At 40.6% G+C, this 22,664-nt stretch overlaps 1 protein-coding gene across 3 annotated transcripts in view; it reads right to left on the minus strand.

The window, feature by feature from the left end:
* UNC5D (unc-5 netrin receptor D) overlaps positions 1 to 22,664 on the minus strand; it is a 448,185-nt gene that overhangs the window by 90,129 nt on the left and 335,392 nt on the right. For all 3 annotated transcript variants that reach the window (XM_072148810.1, XM_072148811.1, XM_072148812.1), the window contains 2 exons: positions 12,903 to 13,088; positions 5,636 to 6,013 (listed from right to left, as the gene is read on the minus strand). In XM_072148810.1, coding sequence (XP_072004911.1) covers positions 5,636 to 6,013; positions 12,903 to 13,088 — 564 coding nt within the window. The remainder of the gene's footprint in view (positions 1 to 5,635; positions 6,014 to 12,902; positions 13,089 to 22,664) is intronic.

The following is a 22,664-nucleotide window of genomic DNA, read 5'->3' on the forward strand; positions in this document are numbered from 1 at the left end:
GTTTTTCCAGTTCTGTAGCTCCAGAACCACAAGCCTAAAAGATGAAATTAGTATCTTTAATATGATGCCATGTTTTTGGGTACTATAGAACCCAATATAGGGGTGTCTAGAGTTCCCCCTCCTCACTGTAGCCTCTAAACTTGACTCATCAGCCAAAATATGACTCTTCTGTGCTCGTTTTTACATTATTTTGGATGAGATTATTTTATAGGTAAATTAGTAATTTATCACATAAAACAGGGAATTCTAGAAAGGATATTTCATGCCCCATCTGAGGGAGCTAGTAGTTTAGTGGGATACATTTCCTTTAACACCATGATGACACATCCACATTTAATTGTATCGATTCCGGCATGTGCATGCTATTTTATGGGCAATTTTGTTTACATGTTAAGTTTTTTTTTTTTGTGTCTCTTATATTCCTGGACAGGCTTCCTATTTTTAATGCATTATTATTATTAATACTATTATTATTATAAATATTATTATTATGTTGCAAAATGTATTCTGTCTTCAGGAGAACTGAAAAATACGATAAACTGTTAGCAAGTAACCCGGTGAAACATTGCTGGAGAGATACATGTAGTGATCTGCACATCTCATATGTTCCCGTATCCTATAAGTACTTACACATAGATAATTTGTTACAGAATTAATACTTTATTGGTTTGCAAATAATTAGAATTGAACTGAAACAATGTTTATGTTGTTAATGAGACGTTCATTATTTCTATAATAGTCTGGAAGGCGTTATCTGTACAGTAAGTTATGTAGCTGCAGCGCGTTTATTACATTGATGTACTGTATATTATAATGCGATATCCACGGTTGTTGGTTATTAGAAGTCCAGGGGCTTGTCCTAATCAGAAGCTGACATTTTCCTTTGATATATGTGCATATAATAATAGAGTGTCAGCACAACAGCTAAGCCCATACTGAGCAGGATTTATATAATACATTTAAGGTACATTAAATATATATTAAAACTGTAATGAAACTATATATTCCCACACTCTTCCTGGTCTATAACATGCTTTCTGCAGACAGGACCGTATATATAGTCTGCTCAGCTCTATGTACACTGCCACTATGTATAATCTGCTCAGCTCCCCCTGCTCTATAACATGCTGCCTGCAGATAGGACACTGGGGCAAATTTACTTACCCGGTCCATTCGCGATCCAGCGGCGCATTCTCCGGCGATGTCCACCAGGTGTCTCTGCTGTGCTGAAGTCCGTCGGAGTTCGCTTTAGTTCACTGTTCTATCTTGGGTGCAGGTAAGCGTGTGTCAAGCGACAAACATAGCGATTCGGCCAATTAGTAAATGACCCCCACTATGTAGAATCTGCGCAGCTCCTCCTGCTCTATAACATGTCGCAAACAAATAGGACACTCTACACACTCTGCTCAGTTCCTCCTGCTCTATAACTTGTTGCCTGCAGATAGGACACTATGTACAATCTACTTAGCTCCTTCCACTCTGCAACATGTTGCCCACACATAGGACATTACACACAATCTGCTCAGCTCCTACTGCTCTATAACATGCTGCCTGCAGATAGGACATTACGAACAATCTTATCTAGCTCCTCCTGCTCTATTATATAGTCTACATTTCAAATGGGAACATTTTGTATTTAACAAAACACTTTTCTTTAGAAACAAACTTTAAAATACTGTCTTTGCTAAGTGAAGGGCTCAATGTGCAGCACTGGCTCTGCTCATAGCTATAGGAGCAGTGTATGTGTGTAGGGGTTACTTACTTCAGGAACATACCTTTAGTAAATACCGTTAGCATATTCCCTCGAATATATTGTGTATATGATACCGTAATAAGAAATACATTGTTTTTTATTATTATTATAAAATGAAAGTTTAGTCCCAATTTGAGCAGATAGGACGAGTACACAGCACCGGAGGACCTGCCCCCAGCCAAAGCTCATTTCCCAGGAGGAAGCAATTGGAAGCATCTAATTACCCGCGGATGGCATGGAGCCAGTCCTGACACATAGTTTATATATACAGGAGCAGAATGCAAGATGGAAAAAGACAGGTTTGAAAGGTGGGTGATATGCTTGTGAATTAGGCAGCGGGAGGGGGCTGTGTCACCGTCACCTGTCTATGGGTCTTTGTGTGACAGCCATGAAGTGTCACCGAAATGTTGATTGTATTCAGGTTTCTTCTCTGTACTGACAGAACAAGGGCTGCCCCATCTATCAACACTTCTCCAGCGCTGGAGCAGAGAGGAGCTCAGGCACCCTTCATCGTGTCATTAAGTGGCGACTATTTTTATTTCTCGTAATGATCAGTTCTGGGTTGTCAGAGCTATTAATATAATCTAGTAATAAGATACATAGTATGTGATAGATGGCGCTGCATGTGCACGTATGGTAGGATGCGGATATCACCACCGCTGTCCTCTATACTTATCTATATCGCATTTAATTCATGGGGAAGAGCTGCAGCAATGGAGAAACCCAAGTCAGATCTTTAACTAGGAGAAATATCCCAGTACTGATACATCATTGCATGTATTATCCCTGTACTGTGACATCACTGTGTGTATTATCCCGGTACTGTGACATCACTGTATGTATTATCCCTGTGCTGTGACATCACTGTGTGTATTATCCCTGTACTGTGACATCACTGTGTGTATTATCCCTGTACCCTGACATCACTGCGTGTATTATCCCTGTACTGTGACATCACTGTGTGTATTATCCCTGTACTGTGTGTATTATCCCTGTACTGTGACATCACTGTGTGTATTATTCCTGTACCCTGACATCACGGTGTGTATTATCCCTGTACTGTGACATCACTGTGTGTATTATGCCTGTACTGTGTGTATTATCCCTGTACTGTGTGTATTATCTCTATACTGTGACGTCGCTGTGTGTAGTATTCCTGTACTGTGACATCACTGTGTGTATTATCTCTATACTTTGACATCACTGTGTGTATTATCTTTGTACTGTGACATCACTGTGTGTATTATCCCTGTACTGTGACATCACTGTGTGTATTATCTCTATACTTTGACATCACTGTGTGTATTATCCCTGTACTGTGACATCACTGTGTGTATTATCCCTGTACGGTGATATCACTGTGTGTATTATCTCTATACTTTGACAGCACTGTGTGTATTATCCCTGTACTGTGACATCGCTGTGTGTATTATCCCTGTACTGTGACATCGCTGTGTGTATTATCCTGTACTGTGACATCACTGTGTGTATTATCCCTGTACTGTGACATCGCTGTGTGTATTATCCCTGTACTGTGACATCGCTGTGTGTATTATCCTGTACTGTGACATCACTGTGTGTATTATCTCTGTACTGTGACATCACTGTGTGTATTATATCTGTGCTGTGACATCACTGTGTGTATTATCCCTGTACTGTGAAATCACTGTGTATATTATCCCTGTACTGTGACATCACTGTGTATATTATCCCTGTACTGTGACATCACTGTGTGTATTATCCCTGTACTGTGACATCACTGTGTGTATTATCCCTGTACTGTGACATCACTGTGTGTATTATCCCTGTACTGTGACATCACTGTGTGTATTATCCTCGCACTGTGACGCACCTCTGCTTGTGATCTCACCATGCCGGTTTCCATAGTGTTTCATTACTGTGTTGCATTGCTGTATTCATTGCCCCTGTAGTAAGACATGTCTATGTTTAGTAGTAGCTCTGCTTGTACTGTGATGTGTTATTCCATGTTAGGTAACATTGCGTTTATTCCCTTTCATCCCTTGTGTACATTGTTATGGAGGTATCTGGGTGCAAAATATTTCTGGACCAGTGTCATGTACAATGGAGTGACACCCTCATACGTCTCCGCTCAACACAGGGGACCTCATTTCATGCTTCTGCATTTGGAGAATTTTAGTCTGAACTTATAAATTATCTACAACATGGATTGTCCTGGCCTCTGTACATGATCAGGGTGAGGTATCTGTATGTACAAAGGACATCTATTTCAAGACACGACTCTACTAGTATTTCTTGTAAATTATTCACTGTTGTAGCTGATAAACAAGGCGCAGCTCCTAACAAGTCCTAACTTATTTATGTACCGTGTCACTGTTCACACCTGTACTGACATACAATGCATACAACCAGCACATCGCTGTGAGCATGTGGCCCCCTGTGTGCTTCATATACTCTCTCTATGTATGTTACTGTACTATACCATACTGTACAATACTATCTTTTATTTAAAATTGCCTAAAACATGTAATTTTTAATATAACTTTATATAGCTCAGAGCTCCATGGCCCATCATGGAAAGTTCCTATCTCCTAACCAGAAGTGAATGGAGCACCAAGAACATCTCACACGCTGGGTGACCAGGCATGTCATGTAATATACAGGCAATCCACTGATTTGAATAGGTAGTGTGTAATTCATTATATCCCCTGGGGTGGCGCTGCAAGAAAATTGAATACTCAATCACTATTGGGGTCAGTTGTTTTCAAAGGACTCATCCAACAGGTAGATTGTCCAAAGTGGAGAATCTAGTCACACGTCATAATGTTAGTGTAGTAGTCCAGATGTTGGGTGTCTACTAATTTATTTTCTGCAATGGATGTGGTGTTGATCAAGAGGATCTGATTAACCCAATGTTGCCATTAACCATCGGCACACTATTGGAGTACCAAAGCCACCTGCTGGCCATTGTTAACACTGTCTTATTATAATATATTAATGTTCATGTTAAATGTTTGATAAACCAGTCACATGATAGCAGGTGGGGATATCGATTGGCTGGTCACCTAGAACTTTCAAGAAGGGACAACTTGAAGTTAATAATAAGGGTTCCTCTCAAGTTTTAGGCAGGATTTTGGAGAAGTGGGTATGAAGAGAAGACTAGTGCAATGTGAGTCAGTATGCAGACCTTCACTTCAGATCTTCAAAAGACTTATTCAGCCAAAAGATATTTTGTGTGCTACAGCGTCAATTTCGAGAGAGAAATCCAAGCATAAGCCACAGTTTACCCCTTTTACCTCCACTCATCTTGATACCAGACAGATTTGGTGCCATCATTGTTACTGCTGGAGGACCCCAGTTTTGGAATAAAGGCTTTTGAGTTGGAATATATGGTTTCTCTGTGTGTCTATGTGTCATTAACATTCACCCTCATTGGCCTCCTTATACCAGCCAGGAGTGCGCTAGGGGGTATCCTTACAGTTGTGTGAAACAACTTCTTACAATGCCCCTGTTAGCCTAGACTGGTGGGGTTGGATTGTTATCAGCCAGGTAAGGGACATTGTGACCACACAGCTAGGACCTTGCACCAAGACCGCTCTACTCCGGAGACATAAGTCTGTGATCCTTGTCAGACTCTGGTGTGCCAGCCAGGAGTGCCCTAGGGGGTATCCTAACACTTGTGTGAGCCAACTTCTTACAATGCCACTGTTAGCCTAGACTGGTGGTGTTGGATTGTTATGAGCCAGGAGAGGACCATTGTGACCACATGTCTAGGACCTTGCACCAATACCACTCTGCAGAGAAATAAGTGTCTCATCCTTGTCAGATCCTGGTGGGAACGTCTCATTCGTAATTTCCTTAAATGTGCATTTAACCTAGTTGCATAGAGTAAAAGAAAAATACCTGTATTTGGCATAACCAGTCGTCCTCCTTGATGTCCAAAAATTCCACAGACTCTCATTTCCGACTTGGATGATATAGAAGACAGGTTCTGGATATAGGGCGTTTTATTTCGGTTGTGTAGGGTACCGAAGCACCTGTTATTACCATGTGGAAAGGTCCCTGATATCGTCTTTCCATGGAAATCGGGCCTTTCGGTCACTCCAAGTGAAACCATAAAGGAACTCTGCACCTTGACCTTGATGTCTGTGAGAGGGTTAAATATTGAAGACTCAGTCATGATTTCTTTGTCCATAGGATCCTGGAAACAAATGGGACCGCTGTAGGTCCTGCTCACTGTTAAGTCAGGTTGAAGAGACGAGTTCAATAAAAGCGAGTTACCTACAAGACAAAGGAGAAGATGACAATACAAACGCTGAATGTATGAGAAAAAAAAATCTAGCGAGAAAAATAATAAAAGCCAAGTATTTTAAAGTTATGCATAAAGCCTATTTAACTTTGCAAATCCATAGCACAAGGATTTCTAACATAAACCCATCCCATTAAATCCTATGCGATAGAAGCCACCTAAGCGTTAAGGGAATTACAGAGAGTGCGCTCATTTGTCTCCCAGTAAATGTAATTTTACTACGCACTTGCACACCGAGTCATGTCTTCTCCATTATGGTCCCTCTATCTATATTTGATACACATGTCATAACTGCACTATTATGCATGGCTGGAGCCAGCTTGCTACTTTGTTACAGAAGCTCAACTTAATGTAATGTAACTTTCTGGCTGATATGTGACTGGCAAATGTATTCCTAGTTCTGAAATGGTTTAATACCCAAGGTTTCACTTCTTAAAGGAGAATTCCTTTAGGAGCTAACCCTTCTTCCTGCTTATCTAATAGGCAAGAGTCACCTTGCAACACCTGATCCCAATATTAGTGGGTCCTAGAATGGCTACCCTGAATTAACTCTATTAACAGACAGAGCAGTGCCCATCAGTGAGTGGAGCCGATCATCAGAAGTTTGGGGGGAATAGATTGCGGACATTAGTGATGGCGCACATGTTGCCGCAGGAATTTTAATGCAACTTTACCTATGTGATATAAACAGTCTCGATCAGTGCTGCTGCCAAACGCGGATGTCACTGATTGGTTGACCGAACAAGTTTTAAAATTCAAAATCTTTACGGGTCCACTCATCACTACTGCCTATAAGTAAAGAATATTGAGATGATCTGACTGTGGGAGGACATAAGATCAATCAAAAAGGTACCATGATGGAGAAAAACTGAGCTTCGGAAGTTCAGATGGGGAACAGGATTTTGCAGTAAATCCTGGTTGGACTCCTAGAAGATATTCCAGAGAGTCCTGATTACCCTTCCCACACGCGGTGATTAGCGGTGAGAGTCCTTTTTACTGCACCCACACACAGTGTGTAGCAGTGAGAGTTAGTAAGAGTTCTGATTACTCCGCCCACACACAGTGATTGGCAGTAAGAGTTCTGATTACTCCGCCCACACACAGTGATTGGCGGTGAGAGTCCTGATTATTCCACTCACACACAGTGAGAGTCCTTATTTCTCTGCCCACACACAGTGATTGGCAGTGAGAGTCCTGATTACTCTGCCCACACACAGAGATTGATAGGGGGAGTCATGATTACTCCGCCCATAGACAATGATTGGCAGTGAGAGTCCTGCCCACACACAGTAATTGACATAATTCTTTGTGCACATACTGATGATCACATTGGGGGTCATTTACTAAGGGCCCGATTCACGTTTTCCCGACGTGTTACCCGAATATTTCCGATTTGCCCCGATTTCCCCTGAACTGCCCCGGGATTTTGGCGCACGCGATCGGATTGTGGCGCATCGGCGCCGGCATGCAAGCGACGGATATCGTGGGCGTTAACGGACGAAAACCCGACGGATTCGGAAAAACCGCCGCATTTAAAAAAAAAAAAAAGTGTTGCGAAAATTGCACTTACCTTCACTCAGCCCGGCTCGGGGGATTCCAGTGCGTTCCGATGCTCTTCAGCGCAGCAGCGCCAGCTGGTGGACGGCGGTGGAACTACCTTAATAAATCCCGGCCGGACCCGAATCCAGCGCAGAGAGCGCGCCGCTGGATCGCAAATGGGCCGGGTAAGTAAATCTGCCCCACTGTGTGTGAGAGGTCATCAGGACTCCCAATGTCTCCACTAGGAGTCCTGCTATGCTTATTTTGACTTTTACCTAGAATTCATTCTCCACATAACTTAAACTTATATATCGTAAAATTTGGCTTCTATCACACAATGTTTAGGAATCTCACAAATGGTATTAATTGTACATTGATATTTTTGAAATATATAGTTCGAAGGCCCACTTTTAAAGATGGGGTGATTCCTTTTTTTAGACATCTTTTATGATTCACTTCGATGTTAATCGCCCCATAGCTAAGGGAGGAGGGCTAGGTGAGAGAAAATGAAAACATAAAAAAAAATTAAAGTAAAATTTAACTAACTAAGATTGAATCTTTTTGTTAAAAAAAAATCAGTGTTTTAGAGGACTAGAGGAGGTAATATACCAATTTATAGGAGAACTGTAGCAATATCAGATAGGACCGGTTCAATTCGGACCTGAATCAAATCTTAAAAAAAATTAGCAGGAGCTTCAGTAAAGTAAATCTTGCTCAATTTGGTCTGGATAACTAAATGTAACACCCAACATCTTTTTCCTAAAATAATAGAAGTAGGAATAAGCTCTTTCTATATGGGACATAGTGTGCACTTTTTAGATAATATACTGATACTTATCAGTCTTCTCTTTGGAAGGCATGAGAAACCTACTAATCACATCACAAGAATGGACTCCATTGTGCACTAAATTTCCAGGTCTCCATTGTCTATTAAGGCCAAATGTATGTAGTGTTTGCATCTAAAACCAAATTTCCATCTTGTCTACTTAAAGATTCCACTGAAATCATCCTGATCAGTCTATGCTCTACGTGGCAGCTGATTTGGTTGCCCCAAAGAGCAATTCCATTAATAAGACTATATGAGGAAAGTGCTGTTTATATTACCGATAAATCCACTGATTAAATATCTGAAAAGTCATCTCTCATCCAATATGTCACATCAATGCATTAGGGAAGCCAGATACGAGAAGAGCGAGGCACCGACTGATCAGACGCTTGTGTTTTCGTCAGCCTTAAGTGACGGAGACTTGGGGCATATAGGCTCAATAAGGAGCCTGACATTGTCATGTAACACTCATGAATATGGATTTATGTTAATGTCACACTGATTAGAGACATACTGAAGAAGAAAGAATATATATGTTTAGTGTAACCCCTTCATAAGCGAATATGTGTGTTGATGTGAAGCCAAATTATTGCTAGTAGTCTCAATATCCGCAATGGGATGTAAGAAATGTATGTCAAGGTTTCAATTAACATTAGTAACATCAACAGATACAATATATAGCAATGGAGCATAGTTTATTCTAGAAGTTCATATAACTTCTATATATAACAGTATATATATATTAAGCTTGCCTGTGGCCAGTACGGGTTCAGGAGATGAGAAATTGGGTGACTAACCTGAGCCCCATCTCTCAATGATTCGAATATCCTCAGGTGCAACCTGGTGTAACTTAGGGTTTAAGGTAACTGATACAGAGGCAAATTATTATAGTAGATAAGGTTGAAAAAAATATGTTAGTCCATCATGTCCAACCTGGAAAAACAGGGAAAATCCTTCTCAACCCCAATATGAATAAACCCCTTTGATCAATATCATCTATTAAAGTGAACTTGTCGACAGAAATTGACCTAATTAGCTATTAGCAGTATGTTGTTAAGCAGCTGAACACCTTCCAGATCATGTTTCTTTCATGACCCAGTGTGGTGGCATCATCCAGAAAATCTACTTTGAAGTAAGATGTAAATTGGTTGTATAGTGTCAAGGAGGCAGAGATTTTAACACTGAAGTCAAGCTCTCTCTTCCTCAGAAATCCAGAGATCCAACCAGATCTCCTGAAGTCCAATGCACGAAGTCAATCACAGAAGAGGAGACTTTCAGAGGTCCCCACCTTGACTTCAGTGTTAAACTCTCCTCCTCCTTGACTTCACTTCACAGCTCACTTCAAAGTTCATTTTCTGTATGATGCCACCACACTGGATCGTGAACGAAATAAAAACTAGAAGGTGTTAAGCTGTTTGACATTATACTGGTATTCTGGTAGTGGTTTAAGAAGCTTTGTTGCATTGGGCACTTACAAATATTTAATCTTGATGGGGATACAACACAAATGGGCTGCCTCCATACCCCCTTTAAGACTTCATGGACATGGCCTTTGTTTAGTAGCCAGCAAAGGTGCCCATTTGCTTCTGGCTATGGATCCCATGTCCCCATAAATGAGCCGACAAGCTTTAAATCATAGAGCAGGTCTTATTCCTACCCGAGGCCTGGGCAGTTTTTTCTGTTGTGATTGGCCAATGACAGATAGGCTGCAAAATAGTGACCATGAGCCATTGTTTGTGACTGTCAAACACCAGATGTTCATTTCCATGAGGCCTAAGATCAGTGAGACTATGGAAATTTTTTTCAAAAAATCTTGTGAAGAGCGAGACACCAAACAAGTTCAAAAGGGGCCTGGATACGTTCCTTGAAAGCGTAATTGTCATAGGAACAGGGAGTAAGTGTTTTCCTTACAAAGACTTTGCCAGTTAAGGTCGCCTTGCAGATTTGTGAAGACTTATAACCATAGTTGCTCCATTAGGGGATTCTGGAAAATATGACAATAAGTTTTTCAGGATGGGACAAGGAAAACATTGCCTCTATCGCTACCTTGTAAGGCAGCCCCCTCATCATTAAGCATCACTCTCAGGAAGCCTAATGACATGATGTGGGATTAAACCGTTTTTTTGGGAAGGGACATGTTATGACTGACATATTTAGAATATAGAATATTTTCCTCTACGGATTAAAGGGCACTGGCCCAATTGGATTTTTTGCCTTTCACTGCATCAACACTTAAGGAGTATAGGTTAAATTGATGGACTTTCATCCTACATTAGTCTACTATTAAATAATGAACAGCAACACACCGCTTAACAGGCTATGTGCAGCATTACAACAGAGACGAGATGAGCTGCAACAATTTACACTAGAAAAAAGGCCTTGCCCAGAAGTCAGCAGTCACACCATCCATGTGTCACCGACCTAGATCATGTCTAATGGATTCTAGATTCATTAGGTTAAATTGTTTCAGGACCCATCTCCAGGGAAGAGAAAGTTACTAGTTACAAAAAAATCATAATAAAAAAGCCAATATTTTCATTTTTCTCTTAGCCTGGAGCCTTCCCGGAGCATAATATTTTATTTATTCTTCTCCATTGCTAAAGAACACCGTGTAACAAGACTCTTTCCTTAATGAGCGAGAACTGTTCCCTATCTTTAAGTAGTGTTTTGCATCCTATGCATAATTCTCTTACATTGAAATCCAGAAAACAGCTGGCGGGGGAAGAAAAGAAATAGGGGCCTCCACCTTTTTTCCGAATATCTGGGGTTGAATTTAGAATAACTCCATCACACAAGGAAATCAACAAAGAAGATGAAGAACGTGTGAAACTGCAGACATGAAAGGGAAGGTGCATGGACCTATAGCCCGAACGGCTCTCACGTTCCCCGATCCCCCTCCGCACCTACCATCTGCCGTTTACAAACATGTGATCATATGTTATCGTCACTGATGACATTTTTTGATCTTTATCTGAGGCATCGCTTAGTATTTCATGTTCTTGATATTGCTGTGCAGGTAGACAACTATCCTAATACTGTTAGAAGTAATCATGGAGATTACGCTAACTTGACAGGTTTATCGGGTGATATTTCCGAGGAAAGATATTTCCAGCTGTTGTTTACCCTTTCTGTCCTTTTCTGGTTTTTTATTTTTCAATACGGTATACAAATAAAAATTGGATGCTGATGAGTTGCAACTCTTCACCTTTTACCGTTCCATGAATAAGATGGCGGTGTACATTGGTTCGATTATTTTAGCACAAGCTGCCTCTGATGAACAGCGTTTTGCAGTCTCCAATACTCAGATATCAAGTAATCCTAGTACATGCATGTACAAGCACCAATAAATCAATTTCCAAAGCCAGAACTAAATATATAGCAAACAAAATAAAATGCTGCAGGCATGCGCCAGGATTCTGTGATACCTGTAGTACAAGGGACACTATTCTGCACCAGGGTCTGTATGTACATGACTAAGTGAGTGGAACAGCTGACTTTATAAACTGCTCTACAGATGTACAATAACATGCTAATCTTCCATCTTAGGATATAACACTACAAAAGCTATTGATTTCAATGAAGGAAACCCAGTTAAAGGGGGTTGGCCACTATTACAAAACTTTACCAGGTTAATTACAACAGGGTCATCATTATATCACTTACCCTGGTAAACTTCCTGTAAAGACCCCAGGACTGGTGGTTCACATCAACCTCTGGCAGCAGGTCTTGCAACTTCCTGTGACCTTCCATGTCCTGCTGTCTTCTGGAGGGTGATGCGCAGTCATTGCTGAATTCATGACCCCTCTGTCGTAACCACTCCCATAGCAGTAATATGGGAGTGGTGATCACAAGGGGCCATGCATAGAGTATTGACTGCACGTCACCCTCCATCCGCCGGAAGGCCAGCAGGACATGGAAGGTCACAGGAAGTCCTGTTGCCAGTGGGTCACGTGAACACTAGTCCCATGGTCTTCACAAGACCCTATTAGGGTCACCTCAGAAGTCCCATGGTCTACAGGAACTTTACCAGGATATTTGTACTTACCTTGGGAAAGTTTTGTGAAAATAGCCAACACATTTAAGGATTGATGAAACCGTACAATATAGTGTAGTTACCTGGGTAAGTGTCAGGTTAAACTACTGAGATTTATTTATTAATTTTATAATAAAGATACAGCAGATTTTAACTTGATATTTCACTGGTAAATTTCCCAACAACAGCGAAAGTCAAGTTAAAGCTTGCTACAACTGCGTATTGAACAAATTCACTGTAATGCTACCCCCAGAATAGGCAGACATATTAGATGATTTGGTAAATTTCACTCGGTTGCTACACTTGATTGCATTACTACATTGCTTCACTTGAGTGATGTGCATTAAACCTGAAATACCGATAGACTTAAAGGCTCGTGTGTCCCCGTATAGATGTATGGAAAGAAAACCTGCAGGATAAGTTCATTAGGTGAAAAAGGAGCCCAAGGTCATAGTAAACCAACCTTGTCGGACAGTTTTGAAATTGAAAGTCTGAAAGCCTCCTGTCAGGGCAGACGAATCAATAACATCCACGCCATACTCGCTCTGGCTCCTTCGATACAACGTAATTCCCACCACCAGCACCGCCACAGCAATGATGGCAGCTCCCAGACCGGAGTACAGAGCAATGTCACTAGCATTCTCAGCGCCTGTACAGAAAATAAAGAAGGAGGGGGGAAAAAACAAGACAGATTACTTTGAGTCGCTCTGTGAAATCAACACCACTGAGGGACTATGTGGTCAAATGTCAGAAAGAAACTCATGCTTTATATGATAGAACTCGGTACAGATCAAGACAAGACTAGTGACTTTATAGGGAACAAACATTGTTGGCCGGTATGAAAAGGGCTAAAATATATATAGAGGCTTGTAACAAATATACAGTTTTACATGAAAACTCCAAAGAAAGAATAAATATATACAATAATTACATTGAAAGGAGCTGTGACTCAACAACATAGTCAGGAAGCCCCTCAAATACCAAAACTTTTCATAACACTCTTAAATGTAAATGTTAAAAGGGCACAGCTAAAATATAAGCCAAGTTACCAAACCTATCAATTTCGCTAACTATTTTATTCATTTATTTGGTGAAGGGGGTCCCATCAGGACCTCAAAAATCATGCAGTAGAAAAGAACGATTAGACATGCTGAGTTTCATGGCTGATCCTTTATTCGCAATGTAGATAATCCAACCCCACTAAGAACACATGTGATTGTGCATGTATAGAGCGGGATCAGGAGTAGAGATGAGCAGACCCGAAGTTTGAGTTTTGAATCTGGGTTGGGGTGTGTCCCATGCAACTCAAACATAGTGCAGCCATGAAGCCAATACAGCAAATTGATGCCAATAGCCATGGCTGTGAATGACTAGGGGTGCCCCCCTGACCAATCACAGTTATGGCTAATAGCTGGGTGTCACCAATTTACGGGTTGGCTCCACATGTGTGTGTGCAGCCAGTTGTATCTTAGTAAGTAAATTGTATTTCTGAGTGCTATGTTGAAAAATATGACGTACAACTCACACAGGTTTTAATTGTGGGAAAAGTGGAGCAGAACCTGAACTTCAGACGAAGTCCAGATTGGGGTTTTGGAGGACCAGAACCTGTAACGTTTGGCAGGGACCTGAACATTACGGTGATGCATACGCATAGTGCTCTAATAAGCACCCAAGGACACTTTGGGGCCCAAGAACACTTGTTGACGCCCATTTGTAATACTACTGTTGTCTCTTATTTATTTGCACTGTGTCTATGGAATTGAACATAAAGTACATACTTGATATTGAAAGAGCTAACCCCTGTCCATAAATTCCTGGAAAGTCCCCCCAAAAAATAGGGGATATATCTCTGACTAGTAGAGGAGAGCACTACAAATTTTCTAGACAAGATGATTCCTAACAACAGTGTATGTTACATGTGAGCAATATACAGTAGCTTCCATAGAAGAAAGTGAAGTATTTAGGCATTCAGTTGTTGCCGGCACAGTGATTCCTTAACACATTCTTCATCACAGATGAATGTTGAGGGAAAGATTAATTATTTGAAGTTTGCTTTAAAAAGTTACCTTGATGAATTCCCGCTGAGTCTTATAATGCAACCCTCTTATAAGACGCGGTAGGATACATCATTTGAACTGCCTTAACTTAACAAATTTCAAATTACATTAGCTACAACAATACAGATCCGGTTACAAAGCTAAGTTTTAAATATCACTCGAATCATGGCAATATTAACATATGTATTATTCATTCATAGGTAATTACAGCTAACTTCATACAGTACAACCTTACCTCGTTTCATATCCATCGTGAACCCGTAATAGCTTATTGTACTCCAGCAGTAGATTAAAAATACAGATTTTCTCTAATTCACTTGGTTATTGGGTCCTTCAGAATCGGTTTGCCTTTTTTGGATTGACTGCTGCTACCTTTTTGTATAATGGATTGAGCATAAAATCATGTAGGGGTTGTCCAATATTTGAGTTTGATGGTCCATTCTCAGTATGGGCCCATCAATATCTAGTCTGTGGGTAGTGACAACTGTCCACCTCACTATTTATCAGTTTAGGTCTAGCAGAACATGGATCCAGAAGCAGATGGTTGCATGGGGTTTGCCCATGCTTTGTAGCTGTAGATGTGCCTCCCATTTTAGTTAATGAGAGTCTAGCCTGCATCAACGAAGCATGGCCACTGCAAACAGCATGCATCCTTCTGCTTACAGCATCGAACAGCTGAGTTCTGTGGGGCCAACTTAAAGACTTGACTTGAGTCAACCTAAAGTCTTTATAAAGAGTTGGTTTACAGGAGAAAGTTTATTGTATCGTTGTAGAAAACCATTATTAATATTGTTATATTGATATATATTGTAGAACCTTCCATTCACTAATCATGAGATGTTATTATTTGATGGATAATCTTATCTAAGAGTATGACTCAAGGGAGGAGATCTACCATGCCATCAGTAGTCTTTAGCTAATATCCCATAACTACAGCCTCTCCAACTTTGCCTCCAAAAGCAGAGACAGGTTGGTATTGGCTAATGAAAATATGATATTACATAGAGCTGACACCACCATTCTTACTTCTCCTCCAGATCTTCTGTGAAGAGCTGTGTATTGAAATGGCCACACAAATAACATATCTGCCCCACTGCCCAGATCTCCATATGATGCCACCACACACTTATGTTATCTACCCTAAGAATTCAAATCTTGATTGTTAAAGCTCAACATATCTTCAATATTCCAGACACCATATAGTATGTATGGGGGGAAATGGAAGGCCCCATAACATCATACGCCCACGAGTTTTGGTAACATGTTGTTTCTCATACACGTGGAGACCTTTACATTCATAGGTGGCCATATTATCAAGCTTTTCTACAGTATAACCTTCATGATCAAGGCATTTCCTTCACAGATTTAAGAGTATTAGGCTGCAATTAAAAGTCATTTCTCCCCATAAATCCATGCCGAGTCCACGCACAACCAACATCTCCTACTAATCCGGAAGATCTCTGAAATACCATACCCTTCCCTCACTTGTATGTACTCAAAAGATAATCTCACAGAATTTTATGCTTCAAATTTGCCCACTGCCCGCAGTAAGCGGGAAAGCAGTCAAGGATTATATTTCAATTAAAGATTATATTCAGAAAGGATAATGCATAATTGGCCAGAAAATGGTTTGGTAGTGACTCAATGATCTTGTGAATCTTTTTATCAAAGTTTTAGGAGATCATATAAAAGATAATGAAAACACTTCCTGTCATGTTCTAGTTTCTCTTTATCCGGACTTATTATAGCAGGAGTGTATCTATCAGATAAATAATGACTGGCTGTGGTCCATGTTATAAGTCTAATGAGAAGGAATCACTCATGGCCAAGGAGAGGATTATCAATGAGAAAATAACACTGATGTATATAGGAGGATCCACAACCTCCCAACTACTTATTACCACATCAATTGACCCACTTGAAGCCTTGACCTATCTATGTGTTTTTGCACTGTACAGTATTAAGGGTGGAGGTAGATCACGAGGAGCAATTGCTAGAGTTACGATGGTTGTCAATGGTTGTCACCAGCTTTTACATCATTAAACTCTCAGTAGTCTCAAGTAGAATTTTAGATATCCTTTCATCGTTGCGATAAAACTCACAATTAGTACCATTGTTCTGGTGTCATTGTAAAGATGAGAATTTAATATTTCAGAGCACACTAGGCATGTTCTTGTGTGAACTATAGACTTGAGATATAGATAATAAAATATATAGTTAACAATTGGATCTTTATCTACAGTGCACACTTCCAACTATGTATTTGTCTATATCTCAATTCTGTAGCCTACTGCACTACAACATGTATTTCATTTTTATAATGAAACCAGATGCATAGTGATAGGTCTGAAGTGTCATCCCCCACTCAAGTGCCTTAAAGTGACTTTAAAGGACATTTACCACCATGATAAAGGATTGTAGGAAATGAGCCTGAGGGGAGCCTAGAGACCCTCAGGCTCATTTCCATACAGTATTTCATCCCAGTGGTAGATAACTTTTAAAGTGACTCTTCTAAGCTCATTTGCATATGACTTTGAAGGTGATTTTTAAAAGGCCAAGAGGAAAGATTTAAATTAAATTGGGAATGTTTATTTATGGAATGCATTGATATTTCATATCCTACCTAAGTGATGGTAGTTAGGTGGTGTAAAAGCTGGTATTCATTGAGTCACTCCCTAAAAATATGCTTTTACCATAGCAATTTATTAAACATTTCTGTTTCTCTTTTAATCTACTTGACCTATGAGGCTTCATTTGGGAGAGGTCACCAGTGCAGCCAATCACTGGTCTCAGCAGTGACTTCCATACAAACATTATATCACCGGTGAGGCCAGTAGGGGATGCATGTGGTTACGGATGGATGAGCAAACCTGAATCTGGACTTCAGCAAGAATTCTGTGTTCAGGTCTAGCATTGCAGCTTAGCCACCCACCCCACAAACTCAAAATCAGATCTTTACGAGTCCATTTATCCCTAGTTACAGGCCAATATGCCATATCAGCTCTGCCAGCTTTTTAACACAGACTATGCAGGACCGGCAAAGTGCTGGATCGGTGGAAGATTAAATAGATGAATACTGTATACAGTATTATTTTTTGTGGGGCTGAGTTGGGAGCCTGACATGCACATTAGATGGACAATGGGGCAGATTTACTTACCCAGTCTCGTTGCGATCCCGTGGAGCATTGTTCGATGAGGATTCGGGTCCAGCACGATTCACTAAGATCCGTGCGTCCTGTGTTGCTGCTGCGCCGAGGTCCGTGTGAGTTCACCTTCTTCTTCCTTTTTTAAATTTCACGGTTTGTCCGAATACGTCGGGTCGCCCGACGGACTGCCCCCCCCCCCCCCCCCCCCGATTTCTGTTGCGTGCAAGCTGGTGCCAATCCGACAAAATCCGATCGCGTGCACCAAAATCTTGGGGCAATTTGGCGCAAAACGGAAATATTTGGGAAACTCGACGAAAGTGCAGCGTTCGGACACTTAGTAAATGAGCCCCAATGTGTTGAAATGGACAAATACTACTAATATGGCCAGATTAAAACTCATACTATTACTACTCCTATGCCTGGGTAATGCATGGTCAAATTTCAAAAAAATTTGGCTACATACATTTTTCCATAATTTTACTTTATACAGAATTTGTCCCTAATGTTCTCTCTTTGAATGCACACTGCCTTTGGATTATCCATCGGGCTTAAGGCCATTGGCAGAGCCTGCCCATCCAAACAAATGAGATTTCAACCATAATGCATTGAGAGCAATGGAAAATAAACACACTAACATGCAGGAGGCTGTTTGCTTTAGATTACTCAACATAAGTACATCGGCAAATATTATACATATTCTACCAAAAACAGCAGTGATTCCCCTCATGGGGACTGTGTCTGTGTCACTCACCAGCGTGAATGTTAGAAAACACATAGATAATGTATATTAACCCAAAATGAGCGTTTCTATTAAAGGTGATTATACGTTCGCAATGCACCTGAAGATAATTTGAGATGCTCAGAAGCTCGGAGAGGAAGATTTTGTTTCCTACATTAGAAAACATAATTGATTAAAATTAAGTCATTTACACTCTCCACTTGTATTTGATGAGAAAGTCGTCTTTTTGCCATTCGGATTGCTTGTTAGCGCGGCTCTAAAACACAATGTAATAAATGATCGTTGCCGCAGGCAATTTATTGTAAACCTCTTAAAAGATTTTATATTCCTATAACCAGTTCAAGGATGTCGCTCCGAGTCCCAAGTGTTAGAAATAAAACATTGTATTTCTAAACTGCGGAGGAGTCTAAGCTGGAAGAAGATGATCTCAGCCCAGTGACTGAGATAAGCAGATTTCTATATGGCTAATATCGTCACGGTCTATTCAGCTGACTAATGGCACAATTATATATGGAAAGAATGGACTATTCTGAAATATTATGGAAATATCAACTTTGCCGAAACATGCTAAATTGTACGGCGCTAAATTGAAACTATACTGATAACTTTAGCATTAAAAACTCCTACTTAAAACATTAATAGAATTTTATATCTGATAGATGCAAGTCCCATGTACATCCATTGGGAAGGGAAACCTACGGTGCCATGACTAGGAAGGGGCAAACATGTTAAGGTTCAGTCGAGAACTTGAAAGTTCTGTTGAAGTTGGGGTTTGGGTAGCATTCACCACCTCTGGTAACACACGGGACTGGAGCTGGCGACAATTGGTGGTGTTACAATCTAAAGTGAATCTGTCACTAGGAATATGATTTTTGTCTGGTGACAGGTTCCGATAGCCTATGCTATGCTGATTTTAAAAATGCCTTGTCAGAATTTTGAATAATTTCAGTAGTTTATAATAGTTTGATTTACATAACTTGTGTCTCTGCCAGCAGTGAGTCCTCGGGGTGGGCAGCTCCAGCCTGTGTGTGGCTGTCATGCCTTTTTCCTCAGTGCACATGACATAATGTGGGGTGGGAATGGATGAGTGTGGAGGAGACTCACAAAGGCACACACAGGCTGCAGCTGCCCCACCACAGGACTCACCACACATTGCTGACAGGGAGCCAGGTAATGGGAATTAAACTTATATAAACTATTCAGACTACAGAGACATTTTTAAAACCAGCATAGCACAGGCTATTGGAACCTCTCACCAGCTAAAAATTACACTGCTGGTGACGGGTTCCCTTTAAATGCTGCAGGCCAGGACAATGTGGGGAGTGATACTCTTCTAGAAAATAATGGAAAGCACATGCAAATTCAAATGGTTCATTCAAAGGGAACATGCATTCCAGCAGCACAGGCGGGGTGGCCAAACCCAAACCTGAACTTGTTGCTAGAGGACCGGTTCGGAGACCCGAACCCTCAATTTCCATCATGGGTCAAGGCCCACCCATCACTAGTCATGATCTATGAAGAGCCAACACTTCATGGACATCACAGTCTCTGGCTGCAGTTGCTCATTGTTCCTAGTGGGATGTGATCACTGGACCTACAAGTTGAGTGCAGCAGGAGAGCAGCAGGCACTAGGAACAGGGAGGTGATTGTGAGCCCTCAAGTACTGGGTCTACTTTTATATCATTTGTACACATTTGTGTACAAAGACGAGATTGTCTCATTTCAGCCTATCTATTATAATGTATGATTTGCACATTGTAATACATGATGTGCAAAATCCCCATATACTGCCATACTGTTTTATGGCAGTAAATGGCAGAATCAAACAGACAAGCTAGGGTTAAAGTACCCTGGGGGGGTCTGAAAAATAGTAAGAAAAAAAATTACACAAATAATAAAACCTAAAAGTTCAAATCACCCCCCTATGCCAAGAACTGATATAAATATACAAGTAAATAAACAAGTAAAATCATAATAATATTTCCTTTATTTCTATCGTGTACACAGATTGCACAGTGCTACACAGAGCTTGCCAAATTGGACATAAACTTGCAAGGTATCACCTTGTCCGAAAATGTCCAGTCTATCTAAATATAATAACAATTATTCCTGGTGATCAGCCCCGTAAACAAAAATAGCGCCCAAATGTCTGAAACACCATTTTGCAACTTATAAAAAAAGTTAAAAAAAAGTGATTAAAAGATCCTACAGTCCTCAAAATGGTAGGAATGAAAACGTCAGCTCATCTCACAAAATATGTAACCCTGCACAGCTCCATACACTAAAGTATGAAAAAGTTCTTAATGTCCGAAAATGGCTAAACACATTTCTTTTTTCATACATAAGAATTAATTTTTAAAAATGTATTAAAACACAATATAACATTATAAATGTAATATTCCCATGATTGTACTGAACCAAAGAATAAAGTAGAGGTGTTATTTGGAGCACACTGTAAAGTCATAAAAACCGAGACATGGTGCAAATGTGTTTTTTCACCGATTTCACCTCATTTGGAATTTTTTCCCTCCATCCAGTACACGGCATGAAATAATAAATGCCATCACTGTGCAATTTGTTATGTAGAAATAAGCCCTCATACAGCTCTGTACACAGAAAATTATAAAAGTTTTTTTTTTGAAGGTAGGGAGCAAAAAATAAACAAAAAAACCTGCGCCCTTAAGGGGTTAAATAGGGTTTACAACCAGATCCTTTCTGCAGGAAACTCAACACTATGGGGCTTAATTACTAAGGGTCCGCGGCCGCACTTTCATCAGATTTTCTGACGTTTTCGGGATTTGCGCGGCTGTGACAGGTATTTAACCCCTTCCCGACGCGCGCCGTACTAGTACGGCGCGCGCCGGGTCCCGGTGCATGGAGAGGGTTCGCGGGCCGAGCCCTCTCCATAGGCGGAAAGTCTTTGCTGCATATTGCAGCAAAGGCTTACCGGTAACACCCGCGATCGGTGCTAGCACCGATCGCGGGTGCTTTCACCGCGATCACCTCCGGCAATGCTGCCGGAGGCTTCAAAAAGATGGCGCCGCATGGGCGCCGCCATCTTGGCGCGGATCTTCGCTCCCCGATGACGTCACGGGGAGCGGTGATCCGTTGCCATGACAGCATCGGGCCTCACGAAGGCCCGAAGCTGTCTCGTTTTAACCTATTCATTACAATGTGCTATCAGCACATTGTAATGAATGAGAAGTAAAATCCCCATATACTGCCATATTGCAGTATGGCAGTATATGGTTGGATCGATCAGACAACCTAGGGTTAAAGTACCCTAGGGAGTCTGAAAAATAGTTAAAGTAAAAGTAAAAAAAAGTTTAAAAAAAAAAATTATATTAAAAAAACCTAAAAATTCAAATCACCCCCCTTTCTCTAGAACTGATATTAATATTAATAAACTGTAAAAATCATAAACACATTAGGTATCACCGCGTCCGAAAATGTCCGATCTATCAAAATATAATAACGGTTTTTCACTGCGTTTAACCCCGTAACGGAAAATAGCGTCCAAAGTCAAAAATGACATTTTTTTGCCATTTTGGAAAATATAAAAAAATTTATAAAAAGTGATCAAAAGGTAGCACAGTCCTAACAATGATAGCAATGAAAACGCCATCAAAAGTCGCAAAAAATGACACCACCCACAGCTTCGTACACCAAAGTATGAAAAAGTTATTAGCACCAGAAGATGACAAAATCAAAAAAAAAATTTTTGTACAGGAGGTTTTAATTTTTTTAAATGTATGAAAACATTATAAAACCTGTACAAATGTGGTATCCCTGTGATCTTAGCAACCCAAAGAATAAAGTAGACATGTCATTTGGGGCACACAGTGAAAGCTGTAAAATCCAAGCCCACAAGAAAACGTCGCAAATGTGTTTTTTCACCATTTTCACTGCATTTGGAATTTTTTTCCCACTTCCCAGTACGCGCCATGGAACATTAAATACCGTCACTACGAAGTGCAATTTGTTACGCAGAAAATAAGCCATAACAGAGCTCTTTGTGTGGAAAAATAAAAAAGTTATAGATTTTTGAAGGTGGGGTGTGAAAAATGGAAGTGAAAAAACTAAAAAAGGCCAAGTCGTTAAGGGGTTAATGGGGGATTGTGTTTCACACGATCGGATTGGGCACGGCTGTGCTGGCTTTCATGTGACACAAATTGTGGGGCGGGCCATCGAAGGTTCTGACTGATTCGGACTGAGTGCGGGATTTAACTTTCAAATTATGTCACAAGACCAAGCACTTACATGCACCAGGAAAAAGAAGGGGA

This window comes from Engystomops pustulosus, chromosome 4 (genome assembly GCF_040894005.1).
Source record: "Engystomops pustulosus chromosome 4, aEngPut4.maternal, whole genome shotgun sequence".
In the NCBI taxonomy this organism is placed as follows: Eukaryota; Metazoa; Chordata; class Amphibia; order Anura; family Leptodactylidae; genus Engystomops; species Engystomops pustulosus.